Here is a 21,093-nt window from a genome sequence, read left to right as displayed (position 1 = left end):
ATGCACTAGTAATTAAAAGGCTTTAATGTACTTAAGCCAGTGGAAGGAATAAAAGACATTCAGCAGTTTTTGAATAAATGCATGTAAGAATGAATGTGAAGAGAAAAGGAGGTCTATTGGGAATCTTGGATAGATTTTGTTTAAAAACTATTACCTTAGTTCAGACAAAACTGGTGCTAAATACATATGAAGTAAGTTGACATAACACCTTTTAAAACAATTCATATGTTTCCAGATCTTATTGTATAAGAAAATTTATAGTTGCAGAAATAAAGTCTAATTTTCACTTCACTTCTAATTATTTTTCTTTTAAGATTTCAAATTCTGCAGATGACACAGAAGCTAAATTAAACAGCTGAAATTAATGACGAATATTTGAACTTCTACAGTTGTCAGGTCTCCTTACATTTAATATATATCAAGGCATGTCACAACGAATTCTGGGTCTGACTTCAAACAAAGTGAACTATCTGCCAGCCTCTGAAGAACATTTTCTCCAAGGAGCTCTTACTTAGTTCTCATTATTTGAGCAAGATCCACATCTGGCATGAAAGCAGCCACTTGGATTTTAATGAACAACCAACTTCATTTTAGGAGAAATCAAGGATTTCAACTGACAGAATTGGCTATGTCCTACCAATGGAGACCTTTTTCTAGACCATTCTCTGCATACACCCTATAGCATAGTGGTTAAGTATGTGGGCTAGAGCCAAAAGACCTGTGTGTAAAACCTGGCCATGCCCCACATTGTCTCTGTAAGAGCCACATGCCCATGTTTCTCCATCCACCCTACCTTGAAAAATTGGGGTAAGGTCTACATGAAATGCAAGGGTCCAGTACTTAGTGCTTAATGAATGTTAGCTGGTACTGTTTTTATATAATCCATAATTAATATTTCTATAACCTGTGAGGAAATTAAGTTCCTATATGAAGTCTGACATAGGATTATGTAGAAAATGGCCTAAATACAATTCCTGAGACACACAAAACTAGCAAAAACACAACACAAATTTGGGGGCAAACCATATGGCTCTCCTAAGAAACTGGCACCAAATGTATTCCTGTTAGAACAATGGAGCTAGATGATTCCATTCACATTTATAGTGCCAAGACATAACACAGATCAAGAAGGAAAAAGAAAATGAGATGCAGAAAGATTTTAAAATGTCACAATTTCAATATTCAATAAAAGGTTAGCTATGAAACCAAAATATGACTAGCTCCTACGTTAGCACTCTATTCTAAATATGCTGGGCTGAGCCCTACAGTGTGCTATGGCAGCTGCATATATTAGTGACACACAAAGGAGGAACAAGTGCTGAGTTTTAAGCATTTAAAAATAAATCCTAATAAAGGAATGCAGTATGGTGTGGCAGCAAAGAGTACTCTACTAGGAGTCCAAAGACCAGGTTTGTAGTCTTAGTTCTGCCATTTAACAATTTTTTGGTCCCTTAAATTCTTTGTGCCATAGTTCTCTCTTATCCTTTGCCTTATCCTCCTTACCTGATCATTGTAGGAATCAAATGAAATGTTCTGAAACTGCAATAAACTAGGGCGAGTTGAATCTATGTGCAAATATCCAGGGTTACTCGGATCTCATTCATGCTTATATATCGTGTTTCTTTCCTTCCCCATGAAGGGTGGTCAGAAAAGGAAGAGAAATAGATACAAAGTATAGCATTAAAAATGCTTTGTGCATTGTGGGGTGGGTCACACCTGTAATCCCAGCACTTTGGGAGGCTGAGGTGGGAGGATCACTTGAGGCCAGCAGTTCCAGAACACCCCAGGCAAGACCCTATTTCTACAAAAATTTTGAAAGTTAGCCAGTTGTGTCTGTGTGTGCCTATAGTCCCAGCCATTCAGGAGGCCAAGCTGGGAGGATTGCTTGAGCTCCGGAGGTTGTAGTAAGCTATGTGCATGCCACTGCACTCCAGCTTGGGCAACAGAGAGAACTGGTCTCAAACAAACAAACAAACAAAAACTTGACTAGTCCTGAGGCTCCTGATTTCAATATGTCCTTACTTATTAACTTCATCACAACCTTTGGTGAACATCTACCTTCTTCCCTGCATCAACTTCCCTAATCTTTCTCTTTCTCCTTGAGCACTTACTGGCCTCGAGCAATACCTAGGGTAATTCACCATTTTCAAGTGACTAAACACTCTAGTACTTTCTATTGCTTGCTTCATGGTGATCTCTTTAATTCTTTAGCTGTCTGAATAAAATCCTGGGCCTAAGTTCTGCAGTATTAAACAATTCTAGTTAAACAGTAATAAATCCCTTTGCTATCATAACAATAAGTTTCATGTTATTGCAATGAACTTAATCCCAAATCCAAATAAGTTCTTTATCACAACAGAATGATTTCTTGCATTTCATGTCAACACGTTCTCCTGAAATCTTTAAGACTGTGCTTTACATAAAACCTCATTTCACGCTCATCTTTTCTGTTAAGTGCTTGTTAAATATGGCTGCAATACACACACACACACGCACACAGACACACACAGACACACAACACGCGTGCACATATTTTTTCTCTCAGGCAATTTCTTTGGCAAAGCCCTAATGATCAACTACAGAGAAGGCAAGTTCTGGGATTTGCTTGTTCCTAAAAAGACCAAGCCTTTCAGCTTTTGTTCATGCTGCCTGTTACCTGGAACACATACCACCACATACCCCATCACCCCAGATTCAAATGGCAACACCTTCCTATTCAGGATTTGGCTCAGACACCATCTTCCCTAGAAAAACCTTCATCCAGCATCCTCATCTGGTGCTGCAGTCATGTCCCATGGGTGTCCCCAGTCTGTGGCCCTCCTGGGTGCTCCTGTGCTTCCTCCTCCCTTCACATGTTGACCTCTTGCCACCATGTCCACTAGATGCTGAACTCACTAAGCTAAGACTATTTTTCTTTATATGTACAGCCATGAGTAGAACATTAGGCAAACCACAGTGATCAATAAAGGCTGCATTTCTGATTCAAGGAACTCCAGAGGGGAGCTATAAAATGCCATGTGACTAATGTCTATGGACCACTAGAGGCTGCTTTTCTAGTTCTAAGATAGGTATTTGTACAATCCTAGTATCTCTGAGCTCACTAGAAGCAGCACAGCTAGCAGAAGCACATGACGGGGCTTATAAGACTTTGGTAAGACAGATAAAGGTGCGATAAAAGGAAGCAGCAAAGACACTTTAGGACTGTAGCCCAAAATATACAAATGTGAAAGTAAAGAGAGAAACACTGAATTATAGTTATTTTACCTCTTCCACCTGCTCCCTTCTAAAGCGTAAAGGAACTTGCCATAATTTACTGAAAAGTAGGACTACAAAGGCTGAATTTGGCAAGAGAATATTAAATACTTTGTCTGGTAGAACAAGGAAGCCAATGGCAGGTCTCTCTTTGGGCTTGCCAAAATATCATGGATGAAGCCTGATTATCAACACCCTTGCTCACTCCTTCTCCTGCTTAATCTCAATGCTTAAATCAAGTATACCAAATACACACACAGATATAATAATGGGAAATGCTGTATTTCAAAATACATGACTGTCACATCACTATAACTGATGTAGCTGGATTATTTGTAAGACAAAAGATACATGCTTGAGAAGATAGATACTCCATTCTCCACAGTATGATTATTTCACACCACATGCCTATATCAAAACATCTCATGTACCCCATATATATATTCTTATGTGCCCACAAAAATTAAAAAATTTAATTTTTTTTAAAAAAAGAAAAGAACTGGATTTGCTAAATAAAGGAAATCAAGGTACACACAATAAAAGGAAAGAATGAGATTACTCACACTGCATTTGTCCTCATGGGATATGATTGACCTTTATACAGCGCCTACTCTATAGGGTTTCCAACAATCCACACAGGACTTCAGTGGAGAGACTTGGCTAACTTAGAAATACAGAACATTTGCTATTACAAATGATATGTGGAGGTAACATATGGAGGTAATAAAAGTTTGTGGTTACAGGGATATTCTCAAGGGGAAGACTAGCCAAATGAAATAGCAAATACAGCCAAATACAGCAAGCCATTTGCCTGAAAACCCATCTTCAAGATTTTGAGATCTTAGAATAGAAGGCCCCTTATATACTGTATCATATATGTTTCTTATACACTGTATCATAAAAATCATTATCATAGACACACTTATTTTTTCTAAAGGTTGCATCCTACGATCTCTAACCTCTAGATGGCAGAGTACAGAAGTCAGCAGGAATTACTTTCTCTTTTCATTCATGAAGTGTTGTGGTACCTTAGAAAGCCTCTGTTAGCATTAGTTTTCCTTTCTATTTTAGAAAATGGGAGCCTTTGCACACAAATGCAAAGCTATTGAATTTAAAGTGACAAGCTTAATTAAATTCTGTAACACATTTTAAAGATCTTTACTAGTTGTTGGACTGTGTTCTGCTTTTTTTCTCCTATTTTATAATGTTTTTGCAGGCATTTCTATCATAAAGGAGAAATAAAAAGGCAAAACCAGGTAAGGATTTATATTTTTTAAAGGTGAATTTTTTTCCCCAAACAGAACCTGGCTACTATATATTCTTATTGAAGCTAGGAAAGAATTATAAGCTTTCATAAATGAGAAAAAAATAAGCCAGATGAAACTCTTACTAATTATGAATTATCCTAGCAAAAGAATACTTTTATTTTGAGCTACTTTTCAATGTTGCTGAAAATTATTTGAAGAATGTCTCCCAAGAAAGGGTTTTCCTTAAAAAGCCTTCATATTTTTTTGGCTTTTGATAACATATTTCATCCAAAATAAACAGGATTAATAAACTCCATTTACCTTTTATAATTCTTCTCCACAAAAAATGAAGTCAAGATAAGATAGCTTTCAGTTCTATATGAGACCTGTGCTATCAGACACAGATTAAAGGCTGAAATGAAAGGATACTTGACTATAATTTGAATCAAGGTGAAGAAATAAAGAACAGCAGGAAAGGTAAATATAAAAGGTCATCTAAAAGTGAATATAGGTACACATAAAGGTACATACATAAATATAACATTTCCTTTAAAAGACTGTAAACACAGTTGCATAAAACAGCAATTACAAATATGCTCTGATGGGCAGATGACTACAGAGATGGCTACAGTTTATATGACAAAGGCAGCACCAGCCAGGAGAGAGTAAGTGAAGCTATATAAGAGTACACTTTTTAACACTAAGAAGATTAAGGTAATCCAAACTAAAAAACACAAGGTTTATTCTTTTATTCACAAGGTTTATTCTAAATTTCATAACAATTATTCTTTTTATCCCTTCAGAATCCAGACCTCCTACTGTAATATGAAAATCTAAACCTGTTTTGGTAATAGAGCTCTCATTTTGTCTCCAAAATTAAGAAACCAAGCTTTGTTTGTTGCCATTAAATGACAACGGTAACTGAATTCCTTTGCTTTTGTGGTCTGAAAGTTATACTCAGGAACACGTTTCCTGTATGATATTGAGAACAAAACAGATTCTTCATGTTGTTAGTGGTAATGGTACTTGCCAGCAGAAAAGCTTAACAAAAGGAAAAGGAAGCCCAGAGGCAGAATGCATGGACTCTGGGCCTGGTTTTCCTTTCTATTTTATTGGGCTACTTAACCTCTATGAAATTCTGCCTCTAGAAAGAAAATATCAAGAACCATCTCATGAGAGGGTTATAATGATAAAATGGAGACAGAAGTATGTAACAACTTGAAAAGGTTAGAAGTGTTTTCTATATGTTCAAGGTGGATTATTTGAAAAACTAATTCAACAAATATGTATTCAGCCACGATGTACATAAAGTTGTATTCTACTTGGTGCTTATAACAGAGCCCATCTTCATGGAGTTTGCATTCTGCTGAAGAAGGGGGAGGAAGGATCATCTGAAGATGGAAGACTTCTGTTGTATATAATAAGGTAGTCAGAGAAAGCTTCTCTGGTATTTTCAGTCTGAGTGAAGTGAGGGAGTGAACCACATAGATAGCTGGGAAAAAGCACTCTAGGCATAAAGAATGAAAAATGCAAAGGTCCCAAGGCAAGATATTCTTACGATGTTCTAGAAACTTTCAGGAAGTGAGTGAGGGTGAAGTTAAGTGGGCAAGAGAGATAACAGATTCAGAGATGTAGTTGGGATGGCAAAGCAGGGAGAGTCTACAAACCATGGAAGTCTTGGAGACAGGAGTAAGGACTCTGGACTTGAATCTAAGTGAGATGGGAAGCCATGGATGGTTTTTGAGCTGAGGAAGAAGTAGCATGATCCCATTTACATTTTGGGGAAAAAAAATCACCCTGGCCCCTGCGTGTGTTTAAGTGTGAGTATATTTTTTCCCACTCAACCTTGCTCCCTTTGTTCCCTGAAAAGAGGGACCTAATTACAAATCTCTTAACATGCACCATCCTCCCGCACACCAGTGTCTCTTATTTCCTGCAAAACTTAATCCCTGTCAAGCTGCCCCATTCCTGAGATCTGCAAATACTTTGTACATCCCATGGGAAGCCTCTTTGTTGCTCCCCAACAATGGAACTGGGAATGAGATGCCGGGTTCTGCAGGCTCTGCTTTGCTCAGCTTTCATGTTAAGTACTGATTTCCATGACTCTACCCCCATGAGACTGGGCTGCCTGAAGGACCATATCTCTTTTTTTATTTCCTCAGTGCCTATGATAGTGCTTTGCACATATCAGGTCCTCAGCAAATATTTCATGTCTGAATAAACAAGTAAATTAACACACTCATAAGGTAATTTTACCAAAATTCAAGACAAAATATCAAAGAATATTCCTTTGGTCATTCACAATATCTAGAAGACAGAAGGAACTAAACCAGCAAATTCATAAAACATTGACTCATTCATCTGTGATTTTACAGAGGTAGGAATAAGTCAGATAAAGAGGGAGTGGGCACTGAATTTAGAAACACCTAAGAACAGGAAACATTAGTATGCCTTTCTTTAGATCTTAGTAGACCTTAAGTTCTGGGGGCAAGGATGAGGTAGGCTGCTGGGGAGAGAATCGCAAAGGCAGATGGGCTAAGTAGAACCAAGCAGTGTTGACTATGTTTACAGATTTTAAATAGCAACAACTCCATCCAGCTTTAGTTTTAGACTAGTCAGTCTGGCAATCGTGTGCTTGATTACCAGAATGTAGGGGCAGTCAGCAGTCAGGAACCTTTGGAATGCTGCAATAGTGATCTATGCAGATGTAAAGAAGGCCTTAACAGGGATAAGCAGAGTAGAAATATATAGTGGGGAGCGGACGTCAAGAGTCATGTTGATGCAGTATTTATAGTGCTTGGTGTATGTAGGGGTAGGGGCAGAGAGGGACCAGGATGCCCTTCAAAATGATAGCTGGGAGATTATCACTTCTCTAATTGGGCCAAATAAGCAGAACATATTTAGGCGGAATGATGATTTAGTTGGTGAAATTTGTTGCAGCTGAAGTAGCTGTGGAACAACCAGGTGGAGTTGTCTAATAGGAAGTTAGAAATATAGTTCTATGGCTCATCAGAAGATTCTAGTGTGGAAAAATGATTAAGGAGCCACTGAGTGAAAAATAATAGTAGTTGGTACCAAAGATTCAGATGGCACCTTAGAAGGCTGCAGAGGGCATTATAAAGGGTTCTGGAGGGAACCCATAAAGGAAGGAATGGGGAATCTATCTATGGATACAAGTGGTGGAGGCAGCTCTGCAACCCGCAGCACATGGTTTACAGGTTTGTACCCAAGGCTGCTGCTGCAGTCAAGGCCTTTATCAGACAGAGGGGACACAGAAAATCTAATGCAATTGGCTTTAACTTTAAAGACATACCTCAGAAATTACATACATCATAAATACTCAAATCCCACTGACCCAAACTTGGTAGCATGGATGTATCTATGCACAGGAAGGCTAGGAAATATAGCCAGTCACTGGGTTTATCTGTGTGCCCGGATAAAACAGAAAGGAGTCTAACGCAAAAAGGAAGAAATGGAGATAGGTACTAGAAGATATAATTAGATTTTTGGGTTATTTTCTTTTAAACACGTTGCTGATGTAAGTCTCATCTAAGCAAAGAGAGCTTTGTCCAGGGAAAATGGAAAAAAAAAACCCTGAAGCTTCCCCAAAGGGCAGATGTGGCTGGGATGCTGGTGCAGAGGTAGCTTTGTGAGGATGTGGCATGGTGCAGTATGAACACAGGCTGCACCACACTGAATCAAACTCGAGCTCTGTCACTTTCCTGAATAAGCTTCTTAATACCCATATCTCAACCTTACTTCAGAGGATCAATGAGATTAAGCATATTCAGTGCCAAGCACAGCACCTCCACCTGGTAAGGACTCAGCTTATTACTCCTTTCCTTTCTTCTCATTTTTAAAGGGCAGAAGATAAGATATACTTAGAAATGAAAAAGAAGCTTAAGAAGAAAGGTGGCTGGACACCAAAAAAATTTTTTCCTACTTTAAAACTTTGCCTGCAACTCTGATGTCTAGTCTTATGAAAATCAAGTTACAATGCCAGTCTGCCCGTGTGCCTGACATACGTTGCAGAGGTAGTCTAAGGGCAGGTGTTACTCCAGAGGAGCACCCGTAGGTAGCCAGGTCTCAGGTTTTAGAAGCTGCTGGAGTTTGAACTAAAGGCAGTAACTGGTTGCAAGAGTTTTCTTTTGTCTTATTAAAATAACAACAAAAACCACATTTTTCCAGTCAGGTAATGCTATATTTATAAACAACCTGTAACTTAACTGTAACCTTATAGATAAGAAAAAAGGTAGCCCTACCCCAAAACCAGTTAATAGCTCCATCCACTTACAGAAAAAAAAACAAAACAAAACAAATGAACAAACAAAAATAGCAGCACAAGAATACAAGACTATATTTCTCAGGTTTTATCCTTCTTTGCAAACTTTACTCCCATGTCTTACAAAACCCTAGAGATTGCTCCCCTAGGCCGCTCACTTAATCATAAGGCAGCAGAAGTTACCTGGCATGTCTAAGAGAACAGATCCTTAACTGGAGAGGTTACTAGGAGTGAAAAACCTCTCTTCCCTACCTCTTTCCCAGCTCCTCTCAACTTTTAACAAGAGCAAAAGATGCAAAAAAGAAATAGCAGGTTCCCTGTCTTCCCGTGAGCTGGGCCAGTAACCATGAGTCCAGATGAACAAAATAGTAGCAGCTTCATATTCGAGGGCCACAAGTAAAATGAGAGGGTGGTGAGAAGAGAAACTGTTGATTAGTTTTCAAAGGTTAAGTGTGAATAAATCATTACTATTATTTTAGTGAGAAGTACATTGTTTTATTGGCTTGTTGAAATGAAACTTATCTACGGAAAAATACCTGATTCCAATTCTGTTCTAAAACTCAATGCTAATTTCCCCACTGACAGAAGGAAAGAGGTAAAAAATATGATCTTTCTTCTTTGGAAAGCCTTAATAAGATATTTCTAGTCTGAAGTTGGTGACACCATTTATTTTCCTCTACCAGAAATTCCAGCTGAGGAGAAAGAAAGGACTTGGGGGGAAGAAAAGAATTTCCAAAATATAGGTCTAATGTTTTAAAAATGAGTACACAAAAATAAACTAAAATAAGTTGAACTTCAGTGCCTTCATGTGTCAATAGTAAGGTTAACAACAAAAAGAAAGTCTGAAAGAGTTTTTTCCAAGTAGACATTATGTTCCAGAAAAGATTTGGATTTGATTTGCATGCTTAGCATCTTCTTGCCTCTGAAATGAAGTGTTTTGGATGATTTGCAAGGCATTCTCAGAAGTCACCTGTGTTGGTTCCATTTCTATTGTTCCATATTTATGCACCACTGCTCACCTCCCACTGTTTACTAAACAATTTATGATAACACACATTTATAGCTGTTTTCACAACAAAATCATTTTGTGGCATTCATTTCTCTGTAACCAAACTTCCCCAGGGGAAGCGGGTGGGATGTGAATCTTCTAGTTCTGTGCTTTAACATAATGCTGCATCACTAAACAAGAAGAGGGCAAATGAACTGTCATTTCCACTCAGATTAGCAAGTCCCAAAGTGAGAAGAGGTAGATTTTATTTTAAAACTAAGAATGATAAAGAATAAAGGAAGACGAAGAGAAGGCAAAGAAGATGAAGAAAGCACTCAATATCAACTTTTCAAATCAGCAGAAGTCAATGGATTCAGGTTAGGAAGACAATTAAGCTCAGTTCGTTCAAAGACACTGAGTCAGGAACAAGGAAGAAACTTACACTGATAGTTCCTTGGTGAGACAACTGGGCTTTGGAATCAGAGGCACCAGGTCTAATCAGAGCTCTACTACTTCAGGCAAGTTACTTAACCTCTAAAACTCTGTTTCTGGACATACTAATAACACCGATATCAAGTTCATGGGCTCATACATATACACAGAGCTTGGTGTATTGTTGGCACAGAGTAAACACTAAAAAATGGTAGCTATTATTATTTCAATGTGAAGGAAGAGGAGAAACACTGAATGTAAGCTTCATGAGATCAGTAATTTTTGTCCAGTTTTGTTCGCTGCCACATCTTAGCATGCCTAGCATGAAATAGGCACTCAAATATTTAATGATTTATCAAAATAAAAGAGCTATCACCTAGTCCATTATTTTGTAACATCTTCTGGATACGGCATCTCACAGCTTTGAAGGCCATATGGTCCATTTGAAAATAACTGTTGTTAAGATGTATGTTCTGTTGTGGCTTTTCATTTCACTCACAGATAGCGACCACTATAATCATCTTAAAACTTGAATCAGCATATCCATACCAACATCTTTTCACTTCCTTTGGAGATACTGAAGCTTTTACTTTTAATATGTATGCAGGACAATTATTTGAAGAACACGCTGATATTTGGTTTCACTCAAAGTTAAACAACTATTTAGCTAAATAATAAATAACTGTTTTTGTCATCTTTTTCTCTCAAATGTAAATGCTATCACCTTGAACGAGCCAGAAAAAATAAAATCCACAGTTAGGTGACCTGGTGGTACACTGGGTTTTGATGTATTGTAAATTTCCAAAAGCAGTATTTGGGGAGCATAGTATATCTTACCTTTGCAGAATGCTCCATGGTGACCACCACTTTGGTTTTGGCACTGGACACTAAATCCATAGCACCTCCCATTCCTTTCACCATCTTCCCCTGCAAAACAAAAAATAAATAGCTCTGTATCTTTCACTTCTTTTGTATGTGCCAGAACAAAATTAACTTGCAAAAATAACCTACTAGAATCATTAAAAACTCATTGTCCTTCATTGCTTAGTGCTTGAAGTCTTATAACATAATATTCTGTCATTCTATTATTCTGTGGTTGAAGGATAAAGTTCAGGATAAACATTACGTCACTTTTATTAAGTGTGGCTAATATGATTTTCTTGACATTTTAGCAATAAGACAATCAGTGGATTAAAAAAAAATTAAAAACCTTTCCAGAATTCTGGGACATAACTATTATTACAGTATCAGATTGAAATCCAAACACCCCTGACATCCACTTCTTTCTTTTTAAACACAATCTTTATTGCGGCACTATTCACAATAGCAAAGACTTGGAATCAACCCAAATGTCCATCAGTGACAGACTGGATTAAGAAAATGTGGCACATATATACCATGGAATACTATGCAGCCATAAAAAAGGATGAGTTTGTGTCCTTTGTAGGGACATGGATGCAGCTGGAAACCATCATTTTCAGCAAACTATCGCAAGAACAGAAAACCAAACACCGCATGTTCTCACTCATAGGTGGGAACTGAACAATGAGATCACTTGGACTCGGGAAGGGGAACATCGCACACCAGGGCCTATCACGGGGAGGGGGGAGGGGGGAGGGATTGCATTGGGAGTTATACCTGATGTAAATGACGAGTTGATGGGTGCTGACAAGTTGATGGGTGCAGGACACCAACATGGCACAAGTATACATATGTAACAAACCTGCATGTTATGCACATGTGCCCTAGAACTTAAAGTATAATAAAAAATAAAAATAAAAAAAATAAACACAATCAACTCTACTGAGTCTTCGATTAAGGGCACTTTCTAAAGTACTCTTGGATTTCCTGCAGATTAAAATTCCATTATGTAGTAGTAGGCTGAGGCATTAATGGTGTTTTTCTAGTAATGGCTAATAAGAAAGGTGGCTCTGTCTTTCTAACATTTGGCATTTATCTTGCTCTTAGAAAAATAAAATGAAAACCTTGGTTGCTAAGCAAAAACAGAACACAGAAACAGAGTTTAGGAGCATTTCACCATTATCATTCTATTTTTGATCATCTGGCCATCCCTTCTTTCATTATACATTTTACCAACCACCTTCTATGTACCACATGCTCTGAAAAAGTCCCTCCATCTATTCTATCTCCGAGTTACAGAGTTTGGAAAAAGCAAGTGTTTCCAGAGATGGTAAAATGATTCTTACTCAAGTATATTGAAGAGAAATGTCTTTGAACTGAAACCTCCTTAACATTTTATCTATTTTTTAGCCCAAGTCCTCTTGCTGATTTGCCAGTAAAGTCTTAGAGGGCTTTTAGCTCCTTTTTGATAATGGTAGAGCTATAAGGAGATCAGGAAATGCACTCAACATGCCTTTAAAACAGGGTCTCGAATTCCATGACTTCGGAGACATTTTACAGGTCAATGAAACAGAACATGAACATGAATTAGATGAGCAATATAAAGAAAAGAAGTAGTCACCACAGTTTTGTGGTTTGGAGTCTGTCAATAAATAAGATAGATGGCAGCTGGCAACAGCTAGGGGGCAAGGGATGAGGGTGGCAGGGGAAAGAAGTGCAGAGTACAAGATGAGCCTGGTTGCAGACAGCTTGAAGCAGAACATAATGTGCAAATGCATACTTTTAAACTTCTATAAGCAATGCCTTCATTCTTAGCTGCAACCCTAATAAACTGGGGGCCAATTTATTAGGTTGGTCATAATATTTCTGTAGAGAACACTGATATGGTACAAAATATAAATAAGTGAGAGTTGGAAGCAATCAATGTCTATCAAACTCTAATGAGAAAGTTTGAGATTTGTAGAGCAACAAAAGACACTAAAGCAACCCTATGATAAAATGTGTCAATCTGCTATGGTAAGAACATCCAAGCAGTCTCAGCTTCTATACATAGTGTCCTTGGCAGACTGAGGGGGCGAGCGCTGGGAGAATGAAAAGGCAGCAGCCAAAGAAAACCAGAAACCAAGCTAGAGAGTTAAAAACTCCTTGAATTAAAAGAAGTCCCTGAATTAGAATATCACAAGCAAATTCTGTCCCCTGTGCCACAATGGTTACATAGGTAAAAACTTATGCCAGCCTCTAACGAGAAGGAAGCCTGTCCAATTTAGATGAATCTGATTTATACATTTTAAATTACTGTCAATTAGTTTAGAAATATGTATAGAGGCCCTGCAGGGTACGAACCACTGTGCTGGCAAGAATACAACACACTATAAAACACGGTAGACCAAGCATGTCTGTTTTTGTTGAAAACACTCTTGATTCAATATAAGTGAATAGCCTTCACTCAAAGAGATTCAGCTGGCTTGATGTCTCATCCCCAAAGCACATGTTACAACCTTTACAGCACTATTTTGATTCTTAAATTTAATGCTTTTTCCAAGAGTGAAAAATGCACAAGATTAGGTGTAGAACACCGGAGATCTATACTGTTAACTATGCAATGGCAAAACACCAAATCTCTCTGAATTTGGGTTCATTATCTATACACCGGGAATAAGAATATCTGTACTACCATAGAGCTGTGGTGAGCACTGTACGAGACGATGTATGCAAACGTGTAATAAATAGAGTTTATAAATGTATTCACTTATCTTCAATCAATTCAACTTAGTGAATGTCTAGTTTAAGTGTGGCTCTATACTAGCATGCTAGAGAAGAACAAGGTTCTTCTGGAAAAGCTTGTTGCCTATGGAAGGAAAAGTATCCATGAATACTAAAAGACTCAGACTACAATTCCTTCCTCTAAAAGCAACATTTTCATCTCTCTCCTATCACAAAGTAGAGATAAGTGTCTTTTCCCTAAGCCTTTGTACTATTCGGTATGTAAAGCAATCACAAGGAATTTCAACTGTTCTCTTTTCCTCCCATCCCTCTTTTTCTCCTTCTCTCCATGATAAATATTTGGATGAGTGAATGGATGAATGAATTAAACCAACAAAGGTATAACACTGAGGATGCAATTGCTGACTGTGGCTGGGGAAGCAGGCAGGGAAGGAAGTAGCTCAGGGAGATTCACAAATGAGAGGATTCACAAAAGTAGCCCGTCAGGTGGGAAGAGCAATACTGTGAAAGAAAAGAGCAGTATCTTCTGATAGCATTTCTAGCAGGTTACAGGAAAACCTTCAAATATCTGATTTTCCTGCTTTTAGTGTGTTCATTGTATTGGAAACAGAAAATAAAATATTTCCTCCCATTTTAATTCCTAAAAGATTTCTGAAACAGTCAATTACTAAAAAGAAGAAAAGTCGTTCTATTTATGCCAGCAGGAAAACAAAACAGGGTTATACAAGGCATACTCCCTGCCTGACAAAAGCAGGAAATGCATCATCATGCTTCACTCCAGCTTAGCTAGGCATTCTTTTGGGATGCCACTACTTGCATCTCCCAGATCTCTATTCCAGTGAGGAGTGGCCATGTGCCTGAGTTCCAGACAATGGAAAAAATGGAGGTGATATCTATGATTTTCAGACTGGCCTACAAAAATCTCTTTCATGCAATTCTTCATGTTTTTTCACCTTCTGCAATCTGGATGCTGACATCCAAAGCCACTTTGGAAGATGGCCGAGTTTCCTTCAGCCTTGGTCCTTAAAGGACCATCTGTTGTACAGCCCACTTCTTTGGAACCACATTGCACCATTCAATATGAGTAACACATAAGTGCACAGGGTGCTAAGCCACTCAAACTGAAGGGTTTATTTGTTACAGAAGCTAGTATGACTAATATATTAAAGGGGCACCCCAATTATATGTAAGGGTGAGAATTCGGTGTCAAATTAGAACTGTTATAGCTGCACAATGGAAGGGGATCTGAGCAAGGCTCTTAAGGGGACATTTTACTACTGCTCTCTGAGTGAGGTAACTATGCCAGATGCTGTGCTAAGCACAGTAATTCACCTTTCTATCCAGATGTCCAACACACTACTTGACATTTTGGAGAGGTACAACATGATTTCTGAGTGAATAAAATGAGTGAGTGAATGAATGAATGGAAAGAATTTTGAGAAGATGAGAGCACTACAAGTTAAGGGAATAGCTGAACAGGGGAATACAGATTCCACCCCCATCCCTCATCTTCATCCCCAAAATTCAACATCCTATTCAACATACAAAACAAGAAGCTGATAAAACGGGGAGATTAAGGAGATAAAAATATACTTTTAAATAAGTCACAGAGGGAAAGTTATACTTGGGGAAAATAGGCCTATAATGAAGAAGAGCTTCTGGGCATGATTGAAGCATTGGGCCAGCATGACACAAAGTATGGCTTTCTTTAAAATCTCATCAGCAAACATACATTTCTTAAATGATGCAACTGTAGTTCTGAAATGCGTTCTGGCTAGCATAATGGAGAGATGATTGCTGGATGCTCATTTCATAGCCAACTCATCTTTTTGCTGTTAAGGATTGACCCTGATATCAAATATGGAAAGATTCTGCAATAAAATGAGCTAGCAATGCTGTATACTCCATTACAACAATTATACAACCTTTCTAAAGATACTGATTCAAGTATCCTCAATTCACAAGTATTTACTCAGAGGCTATTATAAACCAGGCACAAAGATAGGAATTAGAAATAAAAGATGAATATGATGATCCACCTTTTTCTAGAAAATAGATTTAAGCTGAAATCAATAATTTCATCTACTTTGATCCTATTTCCTAATACTAGAATTTTAAAGAAAGAGAAAAACTATTATAAATGCAGTAACATTAAAAAGTCAACACATCAAAGTATAAATATTACATTGTACTACCCCCCTCCAAAAAAAAACAGGAATTCAAGTTGTAAACATGACCTTTGGTGATATGTTACGGATTTTACAAAAAGGAAAAATGAATGCATTTGAAAGGTTCTGTGAAATGCTATTTAAAATAAAGTACGGAACACACTGAAAATCATTCTTGCCATCACCTTTATCATTAGTACATAGACAGTAATGGTTCATTTCCAGATGTTACCTCTAAATATTCTGGTCTTAAGTGAGAAACAATTTATAATACATAGAAACAATTTTAAAAGCATTTTAAAGTAATGCTATATGCCATAGTAGAAAGTGTGAATCTATTGGAAGTCAAAGAGAAAGATGGTTGTAGAATGATTTATTAATAAAACTAGCTCTTATTGCTCAATATTAAATACCAGAACATTAAGTACCCACCTCATCAATCTAAATGTAAGCCTCTTTATATCTGTCTTCCCCATTATTAAAAAATGCTCTATAAAAGAAATATTCCTCTAAGCATGCTCCTAGCTAAAGAGTAGGAGAGAAAAAAAAAAACTGAGAAAGATAATAATTTAAACATATACAGGTCATAAACTCCTTTATCTAGGAAAAATAAGAAACTTAAAATTTGCCATAATATAGCAAAGTTTACAGCACAGTTACATAAGAATATTTCTCTTTTCTGTGTTATATTTTCTTTTAAAAAAACCAAAAACAGTTCTTTTCAAAGATTAATTGCATTTTTTAGGACAGGTGAATTGATTATGTAAACCAACTAATATGGAACGAGAAATATAATTACATTCTCTATTGTTAGGTTAGAAAAACTACTTACAATAAAAATCAGTTATCAATCATTATATGGGCTTTTCAAAAAAGCATGTCAAAAGAGCAGTATTCTGATAAACTCAAACTTTTATTTTAATAAGCTCTTTTGTTCCTGTTCTCTCAGGGACCCTGTATGTCATCAATTAGCCCCATTCCTCCAGTTTCTCCATCCTCTCTCCACAGCTACTCTCTGCTAATTCCCTGGAGAGAGAAAATCTTGTTTCTGCTTGACTGTGCCACTGAAGTGAGAAATCTACTCAGTCATGTCTCTAATAGTTAATCATCTGATTCAACAGACAACTTGTGGGTTTACTTTACCACATTCCTGTATCTATCTACTGCAATCACAGTGTCTTCCATTCACTCCTTGAAACTCTCCACTTAGCGTCTTCTATAGTCCTGGTTCCTCCTACTGCTATTGAGGCTTTTAGTTTTCTACCTAGCATCCTTTTTCTCAGAAGACTTTATGTCGGTCAAATTAACAGCTCTGTCCTCAGCTCTTGTTTACTTGTTCTCCAAGAGTGACTTCATCTAGTGTCATGATATGAACTGCCCCGTCTCTGATGAGTTCTAAAACCACATTTCCAGCTAAGGTCTTTCCTCCAAGTTTCAGACTTCAGTATCCAAGAGTGTCCCTGTCACCCTGTGGCACATCCTGTTAACTGATTCCCAAAATTGTTCCTTTATTCCTGAGCTCATAGTTAGGCTACATTTCTCAGCCCTCCTTGAAGTTAGGTCACATGGAATAAGTTTTGGACAATGGAAAGTGAAAGTGATGTATACTACTTCCAGGGCTGGACCATAAAACCCTGCAAGAACAATCCTCCACATTCTTCTACATTCTGCAAACTACAAGTTGAAAATGGTGGAGCCATAGGATGGAAGGAATCTCAGTCCCTGAAGTACTGCACAGAAGAGAGCTGACTGACATTTAGGGATACTCATTTGGTTCTAGGTGAATGAGAAATAAAAACTTCTGTTATATTAATACATGCCTCAGCTCAATATGATCCCAACTAAATTAAGTATCTTTATAAAGGCAAATCTCACCCACCTGCAAATTTCCTAGATCAGTTAATGGCCAATCATCCATCTCAAGATCCAAATCAGAAATCTCCTTGTCTCCTGCCTCTCCCTCATAATCCACATCCAATCAGTCACTCAACTACTAAGAACTCCACTTCTCCCAACATTTCTTGAACTTGACCTTTTCTCATCCTAGCTAAGATCCCCATGATTTCTCCCTAAAGAGTTATAGTAGTCTTCCCACTGGTCAACCTGTGTCCAGCTTTGTCCCTCTCTGTCCAACTTGCAGCCACAAAAACTGCCTCTCTAAAATGCACATCTGAATACGTTGCTCCTCTGCATAAAACCCTTCAGTCATTCAGGGTAAAGTCCAAGCACCTCAGCCTGGCATTCAAGGCGTGTGATAACCTGGCCCCTCCCCTCTTCATTTCCTCACACCCCAGTTCCCATTTCCATGCCAGGAATAGTGAGTTGCTTGTACACAGCATATGGCTCCCACGTGCCTTGAGGTTTCTGCTTCATACTATCAAGTGAGCTTTGGCTTATTCTTTTTGTATCAAATCATGGTGACTTCTCTCAGGAAGTGTTCACAGATTTCTGTCCCACGCTATCCACATGATTATTTTAGGAACCTCTCACAGCATCCTTGCATATTCCCATTTTAAAATTTACCACAGCTTTAAGATCAGGGCTGATGTTGTACTGGCAGGTAGTGGCAAGGCCATACAAGTAGTTATGAACTCTCCCTTATGAGACACCTTCTCCCTTCTCTCTAACCACTCTTCCCCGCAAATTTAGCAATTAAAAACACAATAGGGAGCCTCCAAGACCCCATGGAGCTATGACTACAAGTGCTCTGATTTCTCACATCTGTTCTGATTAATCAGTGCCTATGCCTAATCAAGATCACCTGTCAAAGGGCCAGGTATGGCAGTTCACACCTGTAATCTGGACATGTAGGAGGATCACTCGAGCCTGGGAGTTTAAGACCAACCTGGGCAATACAGAAAGACCCTATCTCTGCCAAAAAAAAAACAAAAAAAAAAACTTCAGCTAGATGTGGTGATGTGTGCCTGTGGTCCCAGCTACTCAAGAGGCTGAGGTAGGAAAATCACTTGAGCCCAGCAAGTCGAGGCCGCAGTGAGCAGCCACTGCACTCCAACCTGGGTGACAGAGAGTGACCCTGTCTCAATTAAAAAAAAAAAATCACCTATCGCAGATGTAAGATATCATCTTGCTCATTATTATTACTATCATTATTTTTGAGATGGAGTCTTGCTCTGTTGCCCAGGCTGGAGTACAGTGGTGGGATCTCAGATCACTGCAACCTCTGCCTCCTGAATTCAAGCAATTCACGTGCCTGAGCCTCCCGAGTAGCTGGGGTTACAGGCATGTGCCCACCACGCCCCACTAATTTTTGTGTTTTTAGTAGAGACAGGATTTCACCATGTTGGTCAGGCTGGTCTCAAACTCCTGACCTCAGCTGGTCGAACTGCCTTGGCCTCCCAAAGTGCGGGGATTACAGGCGTGAGCCACCATGCCCAGCCCTTGCTCATTATTTATTAGACTATAAGTCCTTTGCCTTCCCTGTTCATCTTCAACCCAGTGCAGTTACTGATACATAATAGATTGTTTTCGGTATATATTTAAGTAAAACTGAATTCCATCTTCAAGTAAAAGTTTGTTTCTAAAAAATACAGAATCAAAAAGATATTAAGGTGTACTAATGAGAGTAATCAAAGCTAGGGACATTATCTACAGAGAAAATAATAGCAAGAAGAAAAAAAAGAGGTGGTTAAAATAAAAAGTAAAATTAAAACTTCACCTCAGGAAGTCACAGAGTTATAGAGAAGAGAACATGATGTCCTTCAAAATTGACCCTACTAAGGACATTTTTTGTTTTATATCTTCTTCAATGCTGAATGTTAAATAAACATTATTTAATAAATATCTGAAGTACACTGAATTTGTTTTTTCAAGTGGGGAGAAAAATCATTTACAAGACACCCAAGGAAAAGTCCTAAGAAACTGGATACCCCAATTATTAGTCATTAACTAAGCATCTACTTAATACCTATTAGGTGTTTTGTGCTTTTCACTAAGCATACAAAACTCCTGCTTTTGAATAGCTCATAGGTCTTGAAAACCCTCTCAATGTTTCTGCAGCCAAATGAAATAAAAAATGCAAATTCTAAAATCCTAAAGCTACCACTTCTGTTTTCTTTCAAACATTCACAAAGGGTAAAGTTCATTTTTTCCCTCAGAAGGGCAAAAGAATAAATTCCATTATAATAAATAACAGAAGCACTGTTGTGTATCAATTCAAAATGATTTTATGATAATTGCATACATTAGATCTGATAAATGTGCTATTTTCTGATTCCAGGCAGAATATTTGAAAATAAAAATTTACACTACAGAAACTATCTATACTAGTTTATACCAGAAACTATACCAAAACCACATCAAGTTTCTCTAACACATTGTCTATTGCAAATGAACCTGAACAAACAAAAATGATCCTGGTGTAAGTGAAACTCATTTTATTACCATGATCAGAGTCTTCATTCATCTATCGTAAGACAGTCCAGACCAACCACTTTATGCAGGCTAGAAAATGTCACAAATGTAAGAAGTTTGATTCTTAAAAAAATCAATTAACTTCAAATAAGAAAAATGAGTTCTGTTCCTAGCTATTAATTACACTAATTTATCTCATTTTGTAAAGTGTAAATACCATTCAAGAGAGTCTCCATAGTTCACTTATGAAACCTCATCGCTCCAAGAAAAAATTCCAATGCATATAAAATTGTCATTAATTATACAAGGTAATTAACTCCACCTTTGTATAGGAAATTAACAAGCATTTATTAAGTTAACAGTTAGAACTATGAAACCAATGTATTTTCTCTTCTTAAGGTACAATCAATATGTGACAAAGTTTTTTCGTTGTTATTAAGGCACTTTGGATTGGTTAAGCTCTTTGTATAAGGTCACATAGACCAACACTCTGATCTATTTGTTAGATTTTGAAAATGGACAGCAAGAGAAAAACATACTCCTAGCTCTGTTCTGAAGCTGTAGTTGCAGTTTTCATAGAGTCTATTCATAATACTATAGAGATGAAAATAAACATCAGACAATCTGGCTAAGTGAGTTCACCTTGTTTTATCAGGCCTCTTACAAAAGGCATTGATGGAGAGAGCTTGACCAAGTGTTTTAGGATAAATAAAAAGGTACTCTAAGTTATTTAATTGAGTTTATTGAATACAGCTAAGCACTGGAGCT

At 37.7% G+C, this 21,093-nt stretch overlaps 1 protein-coding gene across 1 annotated transcript in view; it reads right to left on the bottom strand.

Annotated features, from left to right (window-relative positions):
* Positions 1-21,093, bottom strand: part of OXCT1 (3-oxoacid CoA-transferase 1) — a 143,918-nt gene that overhangs the window by 23,109 nt on the left and 99,716 nt on the right. The window contains exon 14 of the mRNA XM_007961481.3: positions 11,039-11,128. Coding sequence (XP_007959672.1) covers positions 11,039-11,128 — 90 coding nt within the window. The remainder of the gene's footprint in view (positions 1-11,038; positions 11,129-21,093) is intronic.

This window comes from Chlorocebus sabaeus, chromosome 4 (genome assembly GCF_047675955.1).
Source record: "Chlorocebus sabaeus isolate Y175 chromosome 4, mChlSab1.0.hap1, whole genome shotgun sequence".
Classification (NCBI taxonomy): Eukaryota; Metazoa; Chordata; class Mammalia; order Primates; family Cercopithecidae; genus Chlorocebus; species Chlorocebus sabaeus.
Note: the sequence above shows the minus strand (reverse complement) of the source record. Positions and strands in the feature narration are given on the sequence as shown.